The 20,744-nt window shown below is 36.5% G+C and overlaps 2 protein-coding genes and 1 long non-coding RNA gene across 4 annotated transcripts; 1 reads left to right on the top strand and 2 right to left on the bottom strand.

Annotated features, from left to right (window-relative positions):
* Nucleotides 1-1,176: 1,176 nt before the first annotated feature.
* Nucleotides 1,177-7,888, bottom strand: LOC145942288 (uncharacterized). Its single transcript, XM_083048876.1, has 5 exons — nucleotides 6,828-7,888; nucleotides 5,106-5,336; nucleotides 3,071-3,400; nucleotides 2,501-2,776; nucleotides 1,177-2,106 (listed from the first exon to the last, which is right to left on the bottom strand). The coding sequence occupies exons 1-5, from the start codon at nucleotides 6,851-6,853 to the stop codon at nucleotides 1,908-1,910; spliced, it is 1,062 nt and encodes a 353-aa protein (XP_082905002.1). The 5' UTR covers nucleotides 6,854-7,888; the 3' UTR covers nucleotides 1,177-1,907.
* Nucleotides 7,889-9,735: 1,847 nt separating this feature from the next.
* LOC145942291 (uncharacterized) lies at nucleotides 9,736-14,720 on the bottom strand. The gene is made up of 5 exons (XR_014426345.1): nucleotides 14,586-14,720; nucleotides 13,789-14,149; nucleotides 12,836-12,993; nucleotides 10,097-10,374; nucleotides 9,736-9,862 (listed from the first exon to the last, which is right to left on the bottom strand). It is a non-coding gene; the product is annotated as an uncharacterized LOC145942291 (long non-coding RNA).
* Nucleotides 14,721-14,843: 123 nt separating this feature from the next.
* Nucleotides 14,844-20,070, top strand: LOC145942287 (uncharacterized). 2 transcript variants are annotated; one of them, XM_083048874.1, is made up of 4 exons: nucleotides 14,844-15,481; nucleotides 15,592-17,189; nucleotides 17,654-17,813; nucleotides 18,160-20,070. In XM_083048874.1, exons 2-4 carry the CDS (start codon nucleotides 15,805-15,807, stop codon nucleotides 18,760-18,762), a joined length of 2,148 nt encoding a protein of 715 aa, XP_082905000.1. In that variant the 5' UTR covers nucleotides 14,844-15,481; nucleotides 15,592-15,804; the 3' UTR covers nucleotides 18,763-20,070. The 2 variants fall into 2 exon arrangements, with proteins under 2 accessions (XP_082905000.1, XP_082905001.1); XM_083048875.1 differs by having other exon boundaries at nucleotides 14,844-17,189.
* The last annotated feature ends 674 nt before the right edge of the window (nucleotides 20,071-20,744 follow it).

The raw sequence follows: 20,744 nt of genomic DNA, 5'->3' as shown, positions 1-20,744 counted from the left end.
TTTTTGTATGATTTTATTTTTTCTTATTAATGCATGTGTGCCGCATTTCGAACTTTTCATCTAGATATAATTAAAAATTTGAGATTTGCAAGCTACAATAATTTTGTTATTCCTGATTTTAATAAATGAAAGAAGCGCATAAAAGTGTTTGAATATAAATTTTATGAATTTTATATTCATATTTACGTCAGTAAATAAAAATTCCAATTTTGAATGTTTTTGATACTTGTAATAATTTTTTATTTTACAAATTTTTTAAGTATTTATATATATAAGAATTTAAGAAGCGAAAGAGATTTTTTGGAAATATATCTCTTTCTTTTATATGCTTTCTTGGATTCTTTCAAATATATAGGTATATCTATATCTATTTGTTTTCACAGATTAAATAATTTACGATTTTTATGTAATAATTAAATAGTTTGATATATATTTTTTAAAAGCAAAAATAATATCAGAAATCTATTTTATTAAATCTATTTACAAATTGCTTTAACCTAGAGTTAGTCGTTTATTTCTATACGCAAAACATGTGCGCGTGCAAGAATGCAGGAACGCGACACTTATATATATTATATATTATTATATATATGTATGTATATATACACTTTTAATGTTATATATACGTGCACGCTGGAGATTCAGTAAATGAATCAATCGATTACATTGCCGATTAAATCGAATATATAGAGCAGTTTTAAAATAAATTGTCAAACTTTATTATATAGAAACTATTTTTGATTAATTTGGTGTCGATTTGTAACGTCGATACAAATTATAAATATATTATTTCTGCTTCTCTTTCTTTCTATATTCTGCGATTAAAAATGGAATTAAAACATTTAATTATTAAAATATTTAATATTAAAAATATAAAAGTTATTTTAAAAGGCATCTAATCAATTTCTCATTCTGGAAAACTTGAATACAGATAGATGAAAGAATACAATTTTTAAAAAGTTCAATGACTCATTCTAAAAATTTCTTGTACAAATTATTATTTTCAATTGAAAATATGTATTTGTAAATGGAATATAGTAATTTGTAAATGGAATAATAGCGATAAAGTTAATAAAAAATCTTCTTATATCTAAATTATATCTAAACAATTTTATGCAGCTTTTAAATAGCTAATGTATAAGTACATATACAGAGAGTAATGAAATATTTCATAAAAAATGATAGATTATCCTAAGATATTGATTATATTTCATATGTTTTACGCATCTTATACCATCTTTTTTTTATATTTGTATTTTTACATCTTTGGAATGTTATCTAAAAGTTTCAAATATTTTAACGAACAAAAGCTTAAGATCACAATTCTAATTAATTTGCTAATAGTATGCTAATGATATTTAAAGTTAATAAATTCTATCTACACAGGTTTAATTCTACATTATACAAGAGCTGCCGATATCTACGACGACATTTTGCAATTAAATGACAGAAACGGAAAAATAAACGAATAAGTTAATTTAAATTTGAATAAACTTTGTTATGAACCGCGACAAACATTTTTATTTTTGTTATATATATTATTTAAAAAATATGTCAAAAATAAACGATTTTGTTGAGAAGAATGAAATGCATTCTCGTTTCTGAACGTCCTTAATTGAAGATGTCTAACGGATGATTATCGGCAGACTTTTAATATATATTATAATATAATAACGATTCTCTGTATTAAAGATATTACGATATATTGTCAATCGTACCTTTGGCGATATATCTCGATTTAATAATCGATTCAATTTTTTTTCTTTCGTCTTTTTCCTTGATATATATTATAAATATTCGTCAAAATATTACATCCCTGAGAATTGCTATTGACATCTCCGGAAGAAGAATATTTCATTATCTCTTTACGTCTCTCGCGATCTTTCTTACGCGCTATACAGCCTTAGTTAGCCTAGCCAAGGAACATTATCCCGTACGTGAGCTTGTTTTCGGTATGCGTGATGTTGACACTTGCCCCACCAAGACCGTTTCACGCACACTTTCTGCGGTTTCAAAATAAAGCACTTTGATTGCAGCACATCGAAGAAGATTCTTCCTATAAAGTCCGCCGACGCAGTCCTAGCCATTTTTAAACACGTGCGAAATCTGAAATGTTACAAAAAGAAAAAAAGATTGCACCTTATATACATCAAATCTATCGTCTTCCTAAGCATAAAAAAATACTGCTGCGATCGAATTAATTTTTTATTGTGAATAAATTCACATTTTTGACATTTGTTATATTATTTAGCACTAATCGCACTTAGTATAGAGACTATAGAGATATTTACTATAATCACGCACGTATCAAAGATAAGTAAAGGATATATAAAGGAGACGCGATATCTCACCATACAGTCTTTGAAGCTAAAAGTTTATCGTTTGTTTATTACATTGAAAACAAAAACAAGATTAAACTATAAATTATAATTATTCGGTACATTATCAATTATCGATCATTCTCTCCTGGATCGCGCGAGATCATTAAATAATTACTCACCGCTCGTCGCAAGCGCAGTGCATCATGCTCGATAGTCTCCAGTTGAAAACGCCGTAACGCGTTTCGAATGCCGGTATATGAAAGGGACAGGACGTGTCGTGTTTGCGACAACATGCGTCGGCCACCCCGAAGCCGCCCAGATTGGTATATTTGGTAGCGCGGTCACCGCGGCCGCACCATTGCGTTCCCGGTATCATGAATAGCTCCCTTCGGCTTCGATTCCGGCCCCGTTTTTTCCCGGTATTTGTCGTCAGATTTGCCGAGCTCGCGTATTTCCTGCGTTACAAAACAATTTGTTACGCCTCTCCTCTTTACACTTTATCGCCATTATTTAAATCGCTACGACAAGTATCGCCCCAAATAGCACTATGTCCAAAAAATCGGCGCATAAAACATCTTTAAGATGTTTTTAAGATGTCTTCTGAATATCATATCATAAGACTTCTTAAAGATTTCTTAAAGATGTCTCTTATGCTCCAAATTTGGACATGGTGCTGTCTGGGACGTATATCCTCGTCTTCTCTCGCTGGGGAGAAGGGGTGGTGTCGAAAGGGGTAAGAGGGCTCGTACCTATGTCGAGTTTGGGCCGCGACTTGGCCTCGTACTCGCATTCTCACGCGTTCGCACTGATAATGAAGCTCCGATGACGACAGCAGCCAAGAGAGATCGCGGGGTATCCTCGAAGCGTCCTCGCCGTCCAGTTGGAACACCTCGATCGACACCTCGTCACCGTCATCGTGATAGTGATAGACGCGGCGAGAGCCGGGCAAACACTCGCTGTCATCCCACCGCGCGAGCTTCTCGTCAATGCAGTCGGTCAAAGTTTCGCCGGCATATATCAATTGCAGCTTTCTGCTCGACTTCCGTAGCCAAACCTGTCGCAGCATCACGTCCATGTTCCTATAGGGAGAATAAAAAATTGTTATTGTAGCGTATTTAATTTTTAAGTAAAAAATATTAAATTTCGAGAAATATTTTTCGTTATTAATTACAGGTTCTGATAAGATACTGATTATTATAATGATTATCTTCTGATGTATTTCTATGCTATAACGCAAAGAGAAGGAGACAAATATATCCGGAAATAATAAATTTTCTCAAGGAATTATTCACGCGGTAAAACCAAATTGGGGAAAAAAAAGAGAGAGGGAAAGCTCGGAATAGAAAGCAGAGTGTGCACTTTCTTCACGACGGTAAAAGAGCTTTCGTCCTGCCGTTTAAGTGCAAAGTGACGCTTCGTGGTTGTGGTATTTCGTGGTATCCTCGTGAGAGCATCAGCAGATGAGTCCCATCTAGGCGAGACTAAAACAGAGACGGCAACCTACCGAACTACGTTTAGGTCCAGCGCAAAAGGGGCCAATCCGGTCCCTACATAAAGGTTCCGAGACACCCGCACACGTCGCAGGACCTAATCCTTGCTTACTTAACTTGCCGCTTTTCGGCTTAAGGGCTCGGTTGGCTTTGCGGTTACTGTCAACGAATGAAACATGATAAATTTCTGCTATTTGTATCCCCCCTTTTTCGCTCTCTAATGAAATAACAATTATGTTATTGTATTTTACATATTACGTTACAATTATTGTCATTAATCGAATCATTTCCCGATTTTATTTTATTTCCTCCTAGTATAACTTTATGTTATTTTCTATAGCGCTTCTTTGATATTTTTATCAAGTATACAAACAATTACATATTGTAGAATATTATTTTTATGAGAAAAAAAGGTATTCACACACTCGGTGCCTTTTTTCATTATGCGTGCAGCAAAGAAAATTATGCAGGTGTTATCGCATATAATGTAAATTCATCGCGTATAATAACATGATTCAATTCCACATCGAATCATTTTTAGTAGATAATATATGCAAGCGCATTAACACGCGTGACTTTTCGTTTGGAAAATAGCTACGGAAATAGACATTGCGAGCTAAATTCGTTCCTTACATAATCAGAGACGAAGAAAAAGAAGTAAAATGTAAAATCTATTCATTCGTGAGCATCGATCCTCGCATTCTGCGGGCATCATAACGCGGCATTATATTGTAATTGTATTGAAACGGCTGACAAGGATTCACGGGGACCGTTCCGCTAGACTGTATCAGCGGTTCTTCGGAACGATGGATGGCATTTGAAAGACCTAACCGACGCTAAATGTATACATAACAGCCAGGCTTCCATGTATATTGGCAATAGTGAAAGGCGGCATTGTTTTCGTGCTTGCCAACCGAGTTCCCGCTTCAATCCTCTCCCGGTCTACACATATGGGTGGGATGATGGCATAGGAGAGATTTGCCTATATATGTATATCCGAGAAAATGTGTTATTTCAGAAAGGCAAACAGAACGCGAAGGGGGATTACACTCTAACCTTGGTTACTGTAAAAACATTCGACACACCCTTCGTTTCGAGAAAAAGAAGCCACGTACTTGTATCCCACTTATAGTATCGCGCCGGATAAAAATAACGTCGATGAGTTCTCGGAGATTACGAGCAATTTCTTGAAGCGTTTATTTTTTAAAATTTACCGAAACTGGATTTGATTGGTTGTGTAATCAGCTTCGATTAATATATATATATCTTAAAATGTAAAAGCGATTATGCCCACCCCCAATTGACAACGGTCTCCTTGGCGCAAGCTCCGGACCACCAAATGATCCGCTCCACTCGCTTATCGGACGAGATCCTGATGACCGAGATGCTGCGACTGGAAGACGTCCCGGTGAATTCGGACGAAACATTTGATCGTGCAAAATATGTACCTTCTCGTGATAGGTAAGCTCCGACGGACGATTGCTTGAAAATCAATCCCAATGCTAACAGCAGCAGCATCGGGTACCTGTCCAAAATATCAATATTTTTTTAATAATGTATATATCTGTGTCTATATGCAAATGCAAGGTGTATTAGAATAATTATTTTACAGAATAATAGAGAGAAAATATCCTAATATACAAATTATATAATGATAGTTTTCTTTTATATAAAAATTATTGGTTTGTTTTATTCAACAAACACATCTACAGATTATATAATTATATAATGTGACAATAATAGATTCTTTTAATTTCTGTGTGAGACCCGAAAGTAACTTTAAAAAGTACATATAAAATCTTAAATATATTTTTGTCTGGAGAAAGAAAAATATGTAGATACGACTAATTTTTGAAGATCTGATAACAATTATATATAATGTATTAATTATATTGATTATTTGTTGAGAAAACGTAATTATGTAATCTTTTCTTCGAAACAATTTCGTTAAAAGAGGATTATTTAAAATTTAGTTTACTATGAAGAATAAGAGTTATAACAGATTGCTAACAATTTTACTTTTGTTCTTCTAGAGTAATTTAAGTAAAAAATTATTATATATATGCAATTCGATTCTCATGCTCATTATTTTTTATTTAGAAATATGTGTGTGTAGTATAACTGATTTGTATTATATAATATATATTTTTTTTTAAACTTTACAAACTAACATTTACATAATTTAGTCAGTATTTAATAATTAAAATTTCACATGTTTATACTTTTAAAAAGAAAACATTTCAATGATAAGATAATGCATGCATATATGTATATATAGTATATTTTGGATTTACATAATCTCATAAATTATATATGTATATATAGTATATTTTGGATTTACATAATCTTATAAATTTTTAACTAATGTAGAATATCTGAATAATTTCCCCGATCAAATTCACAAAAACTATAAAATACTAAGGATGTAATTTGTATATAAAGAGAAATATATAATATGAGAAAATATTATTTTGCACGCAACAGTGCAGAATTAATTATCAACATTTTTTCAAAAATTACAAATCTCAACATTTTAATTTAATATTACTTGAGTAAATTATAGGTATTTATTATTGATATAATTAGCAGTGAATTATCCTACTTTTGGCTTTTTACCACAAAGAAAATTTTAAATAATCCTCTTTCAAATAAATTTAATATACGATGAGATAATATATATGTTAAACAGAGTGATAAATGATAAATATAAATATTATTCATTAATGTCGCGACGCGACTTGTGCGATAATGAAATATAATTTCTGATTTATTCGGAGAATCGCTATCATGAGACCATCACGTCATCTTTGATACTTTTTACGATTTTACGAAGTTGTTCAAAATAAACAAGGTCGGCCTTCTTATAATTAAATTCAAACGGTTTTCTCTATTTTCTTTTTTGTTTTGTTTTTCTTATTTTCATCAAGAAAATATTATGAAGCTAATTAAAGATGGATTTTTTTTAGAAATAATTATTGTTTTAACGTAAAATTATATAAGAGAGACGAGAACGTACCTCTTTGATACACTCATCTGTACCATCCAAGATTCAAAGATATCGAATTCTCTAGATCTTCAAGTTCGAAGGATACAAGTAATGCCATATGTAGGATCCTCACATAACGTCGTCGCGGCGATTTGGAGAAAAACTATGCGTAATTCCTCATATATTCACTCGACTTTTTGCACTTGCTCGTTTACAATTGTATTTTTTATCACGAAAGAGAATATTGTACAAAATTGCGGCGCGGAATGCGCGGTAAACGATCACGTGGCTGTCTCCAATTTTACCTCGTTAAATAATTTTTCGAATTTATCGAGCTTTTATTTATTTACATCAAGATCATCTATTGAATTTCCATTTATCTCTGTTCACGTGCCCGCATATTCTCTCTCAGCACTCTCTTCACTCGCAAGCCACGCGACTCGACGGTCCGGCGAATGTCAATCCGCGGAAACCAACCACCAACCGGCCGTGTTAACAACTGGCGCGCTACGCTCGCGGCTCTCCCTTAAATACCGCCGAGTGCAGTTCGGGTGGTTCGGTGTGTTGTCAAGCAGTTCACCTATACCGATACCCACCACCGTTCTATCACTTACGGGCCTCTCTTCTCTCTCGTCTCTTCTCTGCTCTTCTCACCCCATCTTGCTCTACCCCGTGCAGCTTCTCTCTATGCTCCTGTACCCTACTCCGGGGGGGTTTCCCTTCTGCGGCCTCTCCGTCGTCGTTCGGACACCAACTAAACTCCACCCTCTTGCCCCTTCTTCTTGTCCTATTCCTTCGCATCATCGGCATCTATCGGCCAACGAGCCGCGCGCGCGTCTCTGCCAAATCCAATCCCACCTATACTCATTCCGGAGATCTAATCTTCGCGTGGTCTTCTTCTTTTCCTTCATCTTCTGGTCTCTCACTCTCTCCCCCGCGACTTCTCTCTTCTCCTTTCAGTAGTAGTCAAGGCTGTAACCTGGACATCCCCCCTGGATTTCTTTCGGCCTTCAAACGACTGTGGTAAATGCCAGTGCTTTGGTCCTGCTGATGCATCCATCACCGCGCGTCACTGCACCTTGCGGTCATCGATATTCGAGATTTCGCTGTAACGATGAAATAAAATGAGAAAAAGTGTCCTGTGACATAATATAGCACATATCGGTCACGACCTTCCTTATACTTATCGTCAAAACATACTTGTGATCGTAAATTTTTCAGACGTATAAGCTTTGATCTTTTTTTTGTATCCGGTTTTTAACGAAAACTTTGATAGCTCTTTATCTATAATCGAGAGAAGCGATGGAAAATATTAAAATAATTTTTATCAATTAGACCACAAGAATAATAAAATTATGAAATTCATTGAATTTCTGTTTATATATTTCACATGACAATTATTTTATTATTATTTAGTAGCATTTTAATTATAAATATATATCAAATGGTGTAAAAAAAAAAAAAAAAAATAATGTCCAATTGAATTTTTTTGAAGAGAAACTCGATACTGATCAAAATATATGTCTGTAAAATCATAAGACTTAAACTCCCAATCTGTACATTTATATATATCAATTAGATATAACTAACAATGTGACGAGTGTACGATGTGTAGAAGCAAACTAAGTAATTAATTTTAAAAATACGTAATTTTTCCGCGATTCTTTATCGTATGAAACGTCGTTACACATTTGCTATCGGCGTATTATTTGACAATAATAAATTATGCAAAACTGCGACAAAAGCGCTTGTCATCATTGGCTGCGAATTCTGAAACATCGTACCTCGATTGGCGCGTGGCCAAAGGTCTTTTTTCATGCGAAACGCACGATAAACCTTTGTCCCAGCATGTCGCGCGAACGATTCTGCGCGTAATTGTGTGTTTCTACTGTGTGTGCATTTTACTCTTAAAATACATTGTTCCATAATTTTGGACGCAGTCATGCAGAGAAAACAATCAACTGGCAATTTTTCAACATCTCTCCGTTGCTGAATATTATTATGAATTGTGAATTTATATCTAAAGAGATGCGTAATAATCTGTAATATGCAAATTAGACGACGAAGAAGAGATAAGATGTAATAATATAGATAAAGAAACTCAAGCTTACAACATACATATACAGTGCTGACAAAGAAAAAAAGTCTTTGAAAGGCAGAGTGGACCAATCGAAAAGACTCGCGATTTTGTGTCTTGAATCTATTCGGCTATTTTACGTACGTGAAATCGCGGCGGTCAACATTATTTAGCGGAATCACGGACAAGTGGCAGAGAAAAGACACGACGGCGGTTTCTATCTATTGTGTCCTTCGCAGTTATGACTCGGCATCGGCCGTGAGCCGTGAACGAAGAAATGCGGGCATGTCTGGAGCGTGGAAAAGAGTGCACTAGGCACCATATATGTCTTCGTCTAAAGTCAGATACTTTTGCGAATCGAACGCATAATATTTATACACAAATTATGACTCAGGGTCAAACACACATACAACTATTTGACAATTGTGTTTTAGATATACGTACGAAAAATTAAAATACAAAAATTGAAAGCTTACGCTGAAATATTTCAGATCAACGTGTAAAGAAAAATAAATGTTGAATATTTTTATCAATAATTTTATGCCGCACCAAAGTGTATATATATGTGATGCGTTCGATCTAAAAGTGTTCCGACTTCTAGTTGATGGCATACAAAGCGTCTAGTGTACGGCACAAAAGGAGGTGTAACGAAAGAAAAGGACTACGGCGTTAGGGACAAGAAGACTTGGCGAGACGAGGCGAGGGTCTCCTGAGTGAGGAGAGTAATTCTTGGCGTACGCGATTGTTCGCTTTCGAGGGTTCCGCGAACGAGCCGCCCGTCTTTATATGCACAATCTTGAGGATGGTAAGGCGAGTCTGGACCAAACTTATCCCAGCTGTCCTAGTGTCAAAGGCCGACCTTCTATCTGACAGTATCGGCAGCTTTTGAACGCTTCCTTACGCTAATTACGAATCTGGCAGTGAGTTCGATAATACCAATCGTACTTGCTTTCGATAGCGATTGAAAGCAGTTGTGATCTGAGACAACCTACATATATATATTAATATATATTTTTTTATTATATATATATTTTTTTGTTGCATAACGAGTATTTAGCGAAATGTTTTAGCGACTGATTTTTGGAATTCAATTAACAACAATAATAATTGAGAATATACAACGTTAAATTTTGATGTAATTATATAATAGCATGCAATATATAAATGTAATATTAATATAATATATAGAAAATTAAAAATTATATAGCTTAGACCGACTTACACCCTCGTGGAGGAATCTCGTCGACAAGAATCGTGGAGCTGACCCCTTTTTCGGGCTACTTTCGTCGAGACACTCGAGGCATTCAGGCAACCGTCGTTTTTCGCTATAATTACTGCGCAATAATTACATAATTCTCGCCACACTCGACACTCGGGAGGGATCGTCGAAGGTAGTTGAAACCGCAAGTGGTCGAGGCGTTGGAAGGGTCGTACACGTTGCTTTGCGTCGAAATGATACTTCGTAAGCGATAGACGCGGTTGACTCTGCAATGTCATTCACTGAAAAAAAATTAATTAATCAATACAATGAATATTAATCTTTCGAATGGTGTTTGGCTTTAAATTCTGAACTCTACAGACAAATCTTAAGAAGCGCTACAACGTGAAATCGAAAATTTCGCAGAATCTGTTTTGAGAGATGGTAGAGGATAGAGACATGGCGAATATATATATAGAGGTATCGAAGATTTTCGAAGAGAAGATCCTGAGGAAGAGAATAGAAAAGAAGAGAGGAAAAGTCGACCGTCTTGCTCTGTAGCAATTTATCCATATCTCTCTCTCCCCCTCCGTCCTTTCATTTTGGCTCGCGATGAGACAATGGGGCAACAGTTGCAAGACGCGATAGCGGCGGATTAATTCTCGATCGATTTCCAAGTTACTCCATCCGTGCTCGTATTGTCCACAATCGACCCTGAGAGTCATCAGGGCTTTACGTAGCCCGTGCATGTCGTACGCGTGAGTTCATCAAGTTTGTATGTATGTGTGTGTGTGTGTGTGTATATATTGGTATGCAAACGCGCGAAGAAGCCGGGACACCATAGAGATCGAAGATCAAATTATTATTATCATAACCATCTGCGTGGCCGAAAGCTTAAAAGTTGGTTCGTTTGCCAGATCAAAGGAGCCAACGTTGCATTCTCTCTCGAGAATAGAAAAAGCGTGTCTAATGTCCCAGGCGAATAGATTCTCACACAAACGAGCAGGATATAGTGTACACGTTGCTATAAAATACTCTTGGGAACATGTGTGTATATTCCGTGAAATATAATTTCAATTGTGCCTGTATCTCGTATGATTTTCCTGCAGGCTTTTAATACATACTATATCGATGCGCAGCGGAACGCGCTCATTTAGGGAAATAATGGAATTTGTAGAGCCGGGGAAAGTTATACGATAGTATTGGGACACCCTATACATGTATCTCGTTCAAGATTGGAGCTCGTATTTTTTTTCTTCCGGAGAACATCGATGACCCTCTCTCATTAGGCAATCATCTTTTAATTAAGTTGGAAAAAGGGATGCCGGCGGCGCCAGTCTCTTCCATCGTCGTAGAAACGATGATCATCGTATCTCAACGATTGGGTAAACGGATTAATGTGTGTTACAAGTTTGGAAAATTTATTTCTATTAGCAGTGAACGATAGAGGCTCGCCTGGGGTTACAAGAGAAACTTAAGAGCATCGTTCACGATTAATTGCCCGGGCATTTTAACGAAACACCATAAAACTCGCGTATCTATATCCATATTGTGTATATAATTATATTAGTGTTCGAAATTTTTTCAAACAAAAATATATGCGAAAGACAATGATATACAATATTGGTCAAGGTTGTACATCATAGATTACTAATTAAAAATTGTTTGTACAAGATAAACGTTTTGTCGATACGAAATTTTTATGTATGTCCTGAAGCTCACTGAGCGAAAGGAACAAAGGTTTTTAAATTTTTGCCTAACGGGATGTGATGTTTAACAGGGTTGCAGCAATCATCGGGCGCGATCTATCGTCGTGAACAACGCGATATGTGATGAATATTAAAATCTCGCTATTAAAACCATTGGCTCGCGACGTAGGACGAGAGATAGCGACGTCACCGATGGTCCCTTGGTAGCGGGGGAAGACATAATTGATACGTACAAATCACCCTGCTGCTGACGCGAGGAGGACGAAGGCCCAGGGATGGGTACATGGATGTACCGAGAAGGGACGATCGACGAACGGTTGTTTGACGGCACCTCCCTCCTCTTTTTCACCCTACCCCTCCTACACTGACGCACTACGTGAAGCTGGTATCGCATTCACGGTCCACTGCCTCAGGATTCGGGTCTCCACCCCGCGCGTTTCTCTGCGCGCCGACTCTCTTTCTTGTAAAAAGAGAGAATACAGAGGAGAGAGATACACCGCACAACCCTCGTCGGCGATCCGTAACCCCCAATCGTCAGAATCGAAGGTATTGCACAACGAAACGTACTTAGCGAACCGCTACATAAATAACGCATCTGCCCGTCGCACTTCGCTGCTATATATATATATACATGTTTTAAGCGGCTATGCATTTTTCGGTTCGCTGGAAATAGCATTACGTTGTTTAAATATATCGAAAATTGTTCAATTCTTTCTATCTTATTGTGTCTCTGCCACATAAACATTGTGTATATATATAATAATAATTACAACTATCAAAGTTCAAAAAACACTATCATTTTATCGAAAACTGATTAGAATTAAGAAATATCTCATTTCATGTTTGTTTAAAAAAAATGAATATTAATCTCGTTAAGCAAAAAAATAATCAACGGGATATTTGTAAAACGCAGGAAAAGTTATGCTGTAATCCGCGTGAAAGATTCTACATTATTTGTAGAATCCGCCGTGTGTGTGTTGTACATATTAAACAATTAATAATGAACTTTGATCGAGAATGTAGTAGGAGATACTTTTTCAAAACGAAACATCACCTCGATAGACAGCTGAGATGATTCCAATTCACATATACATGATGTGACACAGAGATGATTCGGATGTCGGGCAGCTTATACACTCGGCGTCATGTTTGGCTTCGTACTTGATAGTCAGGTCAGTTCAAATGCGCCGTCCGATGATCGTATTGTATTACCTATAGATAACAAGTATTTTAATAGTATTTTTAAAATATTTTTTTTTAAATACAAGTTACTGACCGTATAATATGATAAAAATATATATATGCATCTTTCTCAAAATAATAATTATATAATTATTGTAGCTTATATATATTATATTAAAAAAATATATTATATAATATATACTACATATTATATATGTTTATATGTTTTATATATATGACGCTGTTAACATCAGCGTTCGGCAAATTTAATGTTCGTTTTTTGTTTTCAAGACTACTCAAGATTAGTCACAATCAGTGATTCAAGATACATGAAAGTTTCGTATTGATAGACTTTTTATCTCGGACAAAAAATTTTAATTAGTAATATAACATGCAATATTGCTATCTTCCGCATATATTTTTGTTTGAAAATTTTAAATATTTAAAAGCATATAATTATATACAATAGGAATATGAATATAGATATGTGACTTGGGTGTTTCGTATTAAAAATGTTCAGGCATTATAATATATATATATATATATTAATATATATTAATATATATTATATTGCCTGGGCATTTTTTAATGAAACACCTAATAATTTAAGTCACATATATCTATATTCATGTTTCTATATTGTATGTATATAATTTATATGCTTTTAAATATTTAAAATTTTCAAACAAAAATCTATATATATATATATATATATATATATATATATATCCGAAATATGGTAGCATTGAAAAATAAACATAAATGTGTCATATATTATATGTATATATATATATATAGTATATAATATATATATATTTGACGTACCATGTTATAAATTTTAACGCATTAGAATACGCTAGATAGAATAGACGCGACTGCAAGATTCTTATTCTAACAGCATGCATTGGCTTTTTGCCAAGCCGTGATGCCGGACCATTAACGAGTGGGCATTGCTTATCAGTTGCTGAGTTCGCGCTACCGCGCCGTCCGATGACCAGTCGTCCGATGAAACTGTTTCTCTGTCCTCGTATCACCTAGAGAGACCTCTACGTCTCTCATAACTCGTCGTCGCATACCGGCTGTAAATGATGAAAACGATCTCGGCGTTGACCGTCCAAACGCTGATCGATCTATCCTCTTGCCATTGGGTCGTCCATCGATCGTGGAGCCCCGGATTCGCATCATCCTACGCCATACATTTTTTATTAATTATAGCACATAAAATACATCATTTTTTTCTTTCCAAGATTACATTTTTCTAATAAATGACAACTAATAATCATCGGGCTAATGATATATTATTTGACATATGATGCCTGTCATACATATACACACACGTGCGCACACACACACGCGCGCGCGCACGCACACACACACACACACACACACATAAATATATGATTTTATCATATATTTTTATTCACAAAATGAGATATAATGCAAAGAAAATATACAACTGCAGTTAAAAACGAGATATATAATTGCAAGAGGGCATCGCAGTAATAATATGCATATATCGATACGTATCATAGCCTCTATTATTTTGCTACAAGTATATATATATATATATTAAATCGTCGAAATATTGGACAATGTATCTAAATATCGGAGCTGTCAAATACCTGTCACAATTGACGCGTATGCGAATAAAAAGTTGTTGGCGAACGAGTTATCGAAATCGGACGGATAAAATGTATATTCGGCGAAGAAGAGAGAGATTTCGGAGCCAGAGGCTCTGGAGACGAGAGAAACTCGCGCCGCTCGCGCGCCATTCAAATATGGCGGAAAAAGTCGGGCCGGACGTCGCGCGGTCGGCAAAGAGCGAAAAGTGCTGCCATCACGGAACGGAAGCGCCTCGGCACGGCGAGGCGACGCTATCGGCCGAAGCTCCGCTCCCTCCAAAATCGCGCATACATTGGCAACATTGTTTTTTCGTAGTTTACAAATAAAATGGCCGATTGTGAGGCTAGTTTGTATGGACAATAAAATATGCAATTATGTAAAATTAATGACCGTCGTGCGTGCGTGCGTGTAAGCAAGAAGCGAGTACCGTGAGCGGGAAACCCGGAAAAAGTGCGCGGAGCGCGAGTGAGCGTGCGGGAGTGTCGCGGGAGGAAGGTGGAGGTTGTCTTCCGTGAGAGGACCCGTGGACGCCGCGGGACACCGAGGGATACCGTAACGAGAAAGAGAGAGACTCGGGTGCTCACACTTATGGTCTCCAACACATAGATAAGGGGAACGTGTCTGTCTGTCTTGGACGAGGCGGCGTGCTTTTTTCTATTGGCGCACAACAGCGGCGCGGCAACAATACGAAAAGCGCTCCGGCCGAAACTGACAGGAAATAAACGGGCAGGAACTAGGATATTATCAATGCTCCGTCTCGCATAAGGCCTGCCTCGACGCATCGGTGGTCTCCTCTCCCGAGGCCCCGCGTCGCGATCCTGAGAGCGCGAGGCGAGAGCCGCCTCGGGAGTCACGCTCGATCCCGCTCTTATGATTCCTCTCGTATTTAAGGAAGGTATTAACCACCTTGCGAAACTCTTCTCTATAATATACTATACGAAGCGTCTGAATTAATCTTGCGAGTTTGCAAGCCGCCTATCTCTAATTCACGGATGTTTTTGACAGATATGACACCTGTACTTGATACCCAAAGCCGAGATACTGGAGTGTAACGGGTACGTTTATTTGGAACCTCTCAAGATATTTCCCCCGGAACAGTTTGTTGTAGTGGAAAGGGTTGGTGCGGAAAATGCATTGGTAGATACGGAAGAACCGACGACCAGGACGACCGCGTCAAGCCAGCAGACGACTAACCCATCCATTACAACTCTGACGAATATGTGTACCACTCCTGGCAATGCGGGTGCAGGATTCGGTGGGTACACTTGGTCCTTCAGCGGACCGGGGACGGAGACCCGGGAGAGTGCCCAGAACGAGCTCGCGACAAATATCAGTTACGCCGTCAATAATAATCAGGATCAAGGATCCAGTCAGAAGATACAGGTCGATATCAAACCGGCCAAGGTTACAGCCACCGCTCATCGTCGTCCAATGTTTCCGGGGATGAACGAAAGTTGTCAGCAAACACCCACTACGCATCATGGCCATACAGGGGGAGCGCATAATCAAACGACTCACGTTCGCACTAAAAAGCATCACGATGTATTTGCATTAACGTGTGACAAAGGCGGATGCAATTGCGACGCGGCACATCCAACACCTCCACCTTCCTTGTTCTCCAACACCTTAGTTTTTACAACAGCCGATAAGCATGCCATGAGTAAGCACTTCATGACACCTCTTGGACCAATACAGCTTACCGCAGAAGAGTGCAATGAAATTTTAATGAAGAGAGCAGCCGCCGCGTCCAATCAAACCAGCACAGCGAATAATGTGACGACGAGTCAGACGGACAGTACTGCCCATTTCGGCCACGTTCTCACCCATGTGAATACAACGCAAATTGAGACGAAAGTCAAACAGCAACAGGATATGGGAAGTCAGGTGCGGGTGCCCAAGGAGCGACCGTATTCTTGTTCCGAATGTGGCAAGTCCTTCCTGCTGAAGCATCATCTTACGACGCACGCGAGAGTACACACCGGAGAACGACCGCACATTTGCGTTCATTGTGGCAAGAGTTTTGCGCACAAGCATTGTCTTCATACGCATCTGCTGCTGCACAGCGCCGACAGACCGTACCAATGTCGCGAATGTAAAAAGTCCTTTACATTGAAGCATCATCTTGTAACACACACTCGCGTGCATACGCGGGAACGGCCATTCGTCTGCCAGGAATGCGGAAGGGCATTTCCACTCAAGCGTCACTTGGTGACGCACAGTAAGTTCCATTCGGGGGAGAGACCTTATGTTTGCGAAGAGTGCGGAGAGTCATTTTCGCAAAAGGATCACCTTACGATGCATTCGCGCTTCCATGGCAGTCTACATCCATTTGTTTGCCATGATTGCGGTGCCACTTTCCAGAGGAAGTTCGAGCTGGTCAATCACGGTCGGTTACACGGCAGAGTTCCACACTCGTGTTCTGCCTGCGGAAAGGAATTTCTACAGAAGAGAACACTTTTAGCTCACATGCGCTTACATACAGGTGAAACACCCTATGCTTGCACTGTTTGCGGAGAGGCATTTCCTCGAAAGGCAGATCTGGTCGCTCATTCTAAGATTCACAATAACAATACAAATACCGATGAGAAGTCTCTTACATGCAGGTGAGACATCGTATGCAATATAATTGCAACAATTTAATAACTTTATCCTAGTAGATAATTCTCAAAATAATTTTTTTAAATGATTAATTTTATAGTATATTTTTAACAATAAACTAGAATTATAAAATGTATAAGATATTAAAGGGAAAATGATACAACTGGATGTAGAATTCAAAATATACAATACAACGCTGCGAGTTAAAATCAAATACATGGATATATATTCTTCTAGTTTTTTATTTAAGAAAGTCAAGACGAAATATAAGAAAGCAATATCTGCTAACATTTATCTATATGTTTGACCGATAATATAAGACAGATCCTAAATTTTAATTACAGTTAAGCGAGAGAAAAAGTTGAAAGATATATAATTCAAATATATGTTTATTGTTATGAACAGAGTATATTTTATTTCTTCTTTGAGAAGATAAGCATCGATTCTTAACAAATAATTGTTATTTCAGGGAATGTGGACTGGACTTTCCAAATCGAGAAGCTCTAAATTTACACCAAAGGTTACACACTGGTGATCGAACACTTGTAACGGATCTTTGTGGACTAGCAGCTGCCTTTCAGCAAACTCCGGCACATTTTCTTACCCCAAACACTCCAGCAGCTCATCAGGTAATGATTATATCATTTTGATAATAATTATATCATTTTGATAATAAAATTAAAGATATGTTTACTTGGGGAGATGTATGGAGATAATGCAAATTTTAATCTTATTTCTTCAATGAAAAAATATGATTTAGAAAATAATTAAATTATTATTTTATTTTAATATCTTATTTAGCATTAAATGTATACTAATTTTATTTCAGAGAGAATTTTATTTTATAACAATATTTTATATACATTATTCAAATATTCAAATCTCGCGCGTAAAGATATTTCACTGTGGAATTAGAAAGCATTATGTGTATCCAAAGTGTAAAACATGTAAATTATAAATAAAATATTTGCACAGATGAACGGACCGATAGGAACGCCTGGTGTTAGTCATATGCACGGTGCAACTCAAACATCGCCGCCAGTGGGAACAGGACCGAAACCTAAGCCACACATTTGTCCTGATTGTGGTCGCGGCTTTGCACAGAAACATGGTTTGTCGCAACATCAACGACGTCACACAGACGGTAGTTGCCACATAAGATCCCATATATGCGACAAGTGTGGTAAAGCTTTTTTCCAAAAGAATCATCTGTTACTACATCAGCGTCAACATATGGATCCACCACCTAGTATACTTAGACAGCAACAGAGGCAAGCTGCCCAAGCTGCTGCTCAGCAAGCACAGCAGCAGCAACAAGCACAACAGCAGGTACAGCAGCAGCAAGTGCAGCAGCAGCAAGTACAGCAACCGCAACAGCAGCAGACGATGACTGTCGACACGAAAACGATTCAACTGCAGGCAATACAGCAGCAAGTGCAACAACAGGTACAACAACAGGTACAGCAGCAGCAGCAGCAACAACAACAGCAGCAGCAGCAGCAGCAACAACAACAAACGCAACAGCAACAAGCATGTTCCGTGGACGCTAAAGCAATACAGTTGAATGTCACCATGTGAGACGGTATAAAGACGAAGGACTGGAGAGTCCTTGAAACAATAGCACTCCCAAATGCGCACCCCGCTGCCACCCTCTGCACGCACTTCTCTTGTACTAACAATATACATTAGATATATATTTATTATATCTAGATCCAAGTATGGAATAATCGATTTTATTACAAGAGTATATAAGAATATACAAAGTATACATACTATATTCTAATTAATATAAGGCTTGTAACAAGAAAATAAAAATAACCACATATTAGTGTTTTACATATACTTTATAAATATACAAATATAAAAGTAAATATATAAATATATATATACTCTAGATATGTAAAATGAGACTAAACAAATTAGTTGCCTTAACGAGATGAAGAATTTTAATGAACATATTAACATATTGTTTGGTGATTTTTTCATTTACTTTTATTTAGTAGGACGTCACTTTATAAGAAAGTACATATTAAATAAATCAAGATATAAAGAAAAAAAAAAAAATAAGTTCGCCGTGTATCGCTGCTTTTTGTTTCTCCTTCTCAACGTATTTGCACGACGATGAGACGTGGTAATTTGTGTATGAACAGAGTAGAAAAGAGGGGAAGATTCTGTAAACGATTTCGGCGAAGAGTAAGAGGGTGGCAGACATTGCGCATTTACGAAGCATTTTTAAAGCTTAGATCTTATCCAAGGTAGCATTTTAGTCCCGCGCAATTTATATTTTTACGTTAAAAGATACGAGCAAACTGCTTGTTAAATTTTAGAAATACGTAAGAATCCCGGTTTTATAAAAATCCAAATATCAATAAATGGATGTAAATGTTTTTCGTGAAAAATTAACGCGATTCTCGTATCGGCAATATATACGATGTTAACGTCATGTTTATACATTATAAACGTGAGATTAATACGTATTATATATTATATATTAGTTTTACATCAATTATGGACAGTATCAAAACGATTCCAAAAAAGATCGCGAAAATTTATACATATGTATATATATATATATACATACATATACAAAAATTACAAGATTAGTACATGTATTCTGAAATACATGTAGAAATCTTTATAAGCGCGTTTAGAATCGCGGAAATTGCTTCCCGTACTTTTAATTACCTTTCTTCGATTAAAATATTTCTTTATCACGACATAAAAAAAGTGCACGTCGTATTACGATACGGATACATAAGATTGCTTAGCGGGCTCTTTTTAGTAAAATGCAAATTTAATTTCTTTGTCAGCAAGTATATATTAACTGATAGAATAGTTAGAAAATCGGAAGAAATACGAATAAAGGTTTCCTACATAGTTTTAAAATACGTATCCATCTTTTTTTCTGAAGCAACGTAGAGTGTTGCAATACTAATATTCGTATATGTGAAGAAACTGTGAAGTTTTTAAAGTGCGAGTCTTATCTATCTGTGCCAGTTTTTTTTTATCATTTTACGACGACACTCAAACAAAACTTACAACTGTTGATCAATATTTTATATATACTTTTTTTTTTTTTTTTTTTTAGGTAAACACGATAAACTTTTAAATTGTTTCTGTATTTTCCACAATCTTTTCGAATACAATAATATTAAACAATTCGAGAAGTTCCAGAATACTGTGGATGTCACACCGATATGTGAGTAAAGTAAGTACATATCGCGCAATAATATAATATACTTGATTGTTCCAATGACAATCTTTATATGGAGATGTATCATATTAATTAAAACATTTCTGCGTTTTCCCTTTATTGTACATTAGTGTAAGAGCTAAACAAAAGTTGCGCAAAAGATTATACAATTTCTTCATTAATCTAATATTTTTAAATCATGAGATGTGTTTATATAAATATATATTATTTGCCATATTTTATACAATGAGCATACCAGAATTGGCACAAGTTGTGTATATGCGTCGTTTCTTGTGAAATTTGAAGTCGATTGATCAAAAGTGTTTCAAGGTCGAAAGAAATCATAATTTATTACAATATTTAAGAT

This window comes from Prenolepis imparis, unplaced genomic scaffold (assembly GCF_030444845.1).
Source record: "Prenolepis imparis isolate NDT839.2.m4 unplaced genomic scaffold, iyPreImpa1.0 SCAF_10, whole genome shotgun sequence".
Lineage (NCBI taxonomy): Eukaryota > Metazoa > Arthropoda > Insecta > Hymenoptera > Formicidae > Prenolepis > Prenolepis imparis.
The sequence above is the reverse complement of the archived record's forward strand: the minus strand, read 5'-3'. Positions and strand labels throughout refer to the sequence as shown.

Coding starts and splice junctions, on each gene's coding strand:
- LOC145942288 (XM_083048876.1), bottom strand. CDS start 6,853: ATGGTACAGATGAGTGTATCAAAGAG. Junction 2,777..3,070: donor GCGGCCCAAACTCGACATAG/GTACGAGCCCTC, acceptor TTTGTAACGCAG/GAAATACGCGAGCTCGGCAA. Junction 2,107..2,500: donor CACTGCGCTTGCGACGAGCG/GTGAGTAATTAT, acceptor GTAACATTTCAG/ATTTCGCACGTGTTTAAAAA.
- LOC145942287 (XM_083048874.1), top strand. CDS start 15,805: ATGTGTACCACTCCTGGCAATGCGGGTGCAGGATTCGGTGGGTACACT. Junction 17,190..17,653: donor GAGAAGTCTCTTACATGCAG/GTGAGACATCGT, acceptor TTGTTATTTCAG/GGAATGTGGACTGGACTTTC. Junction 17,814..18,159: donor ACACTCCAGCAGCTCATCAG/GTAATGATTATA, acceptor ATATTTGCACAG/ATGAACGGACCGATAGGAAC.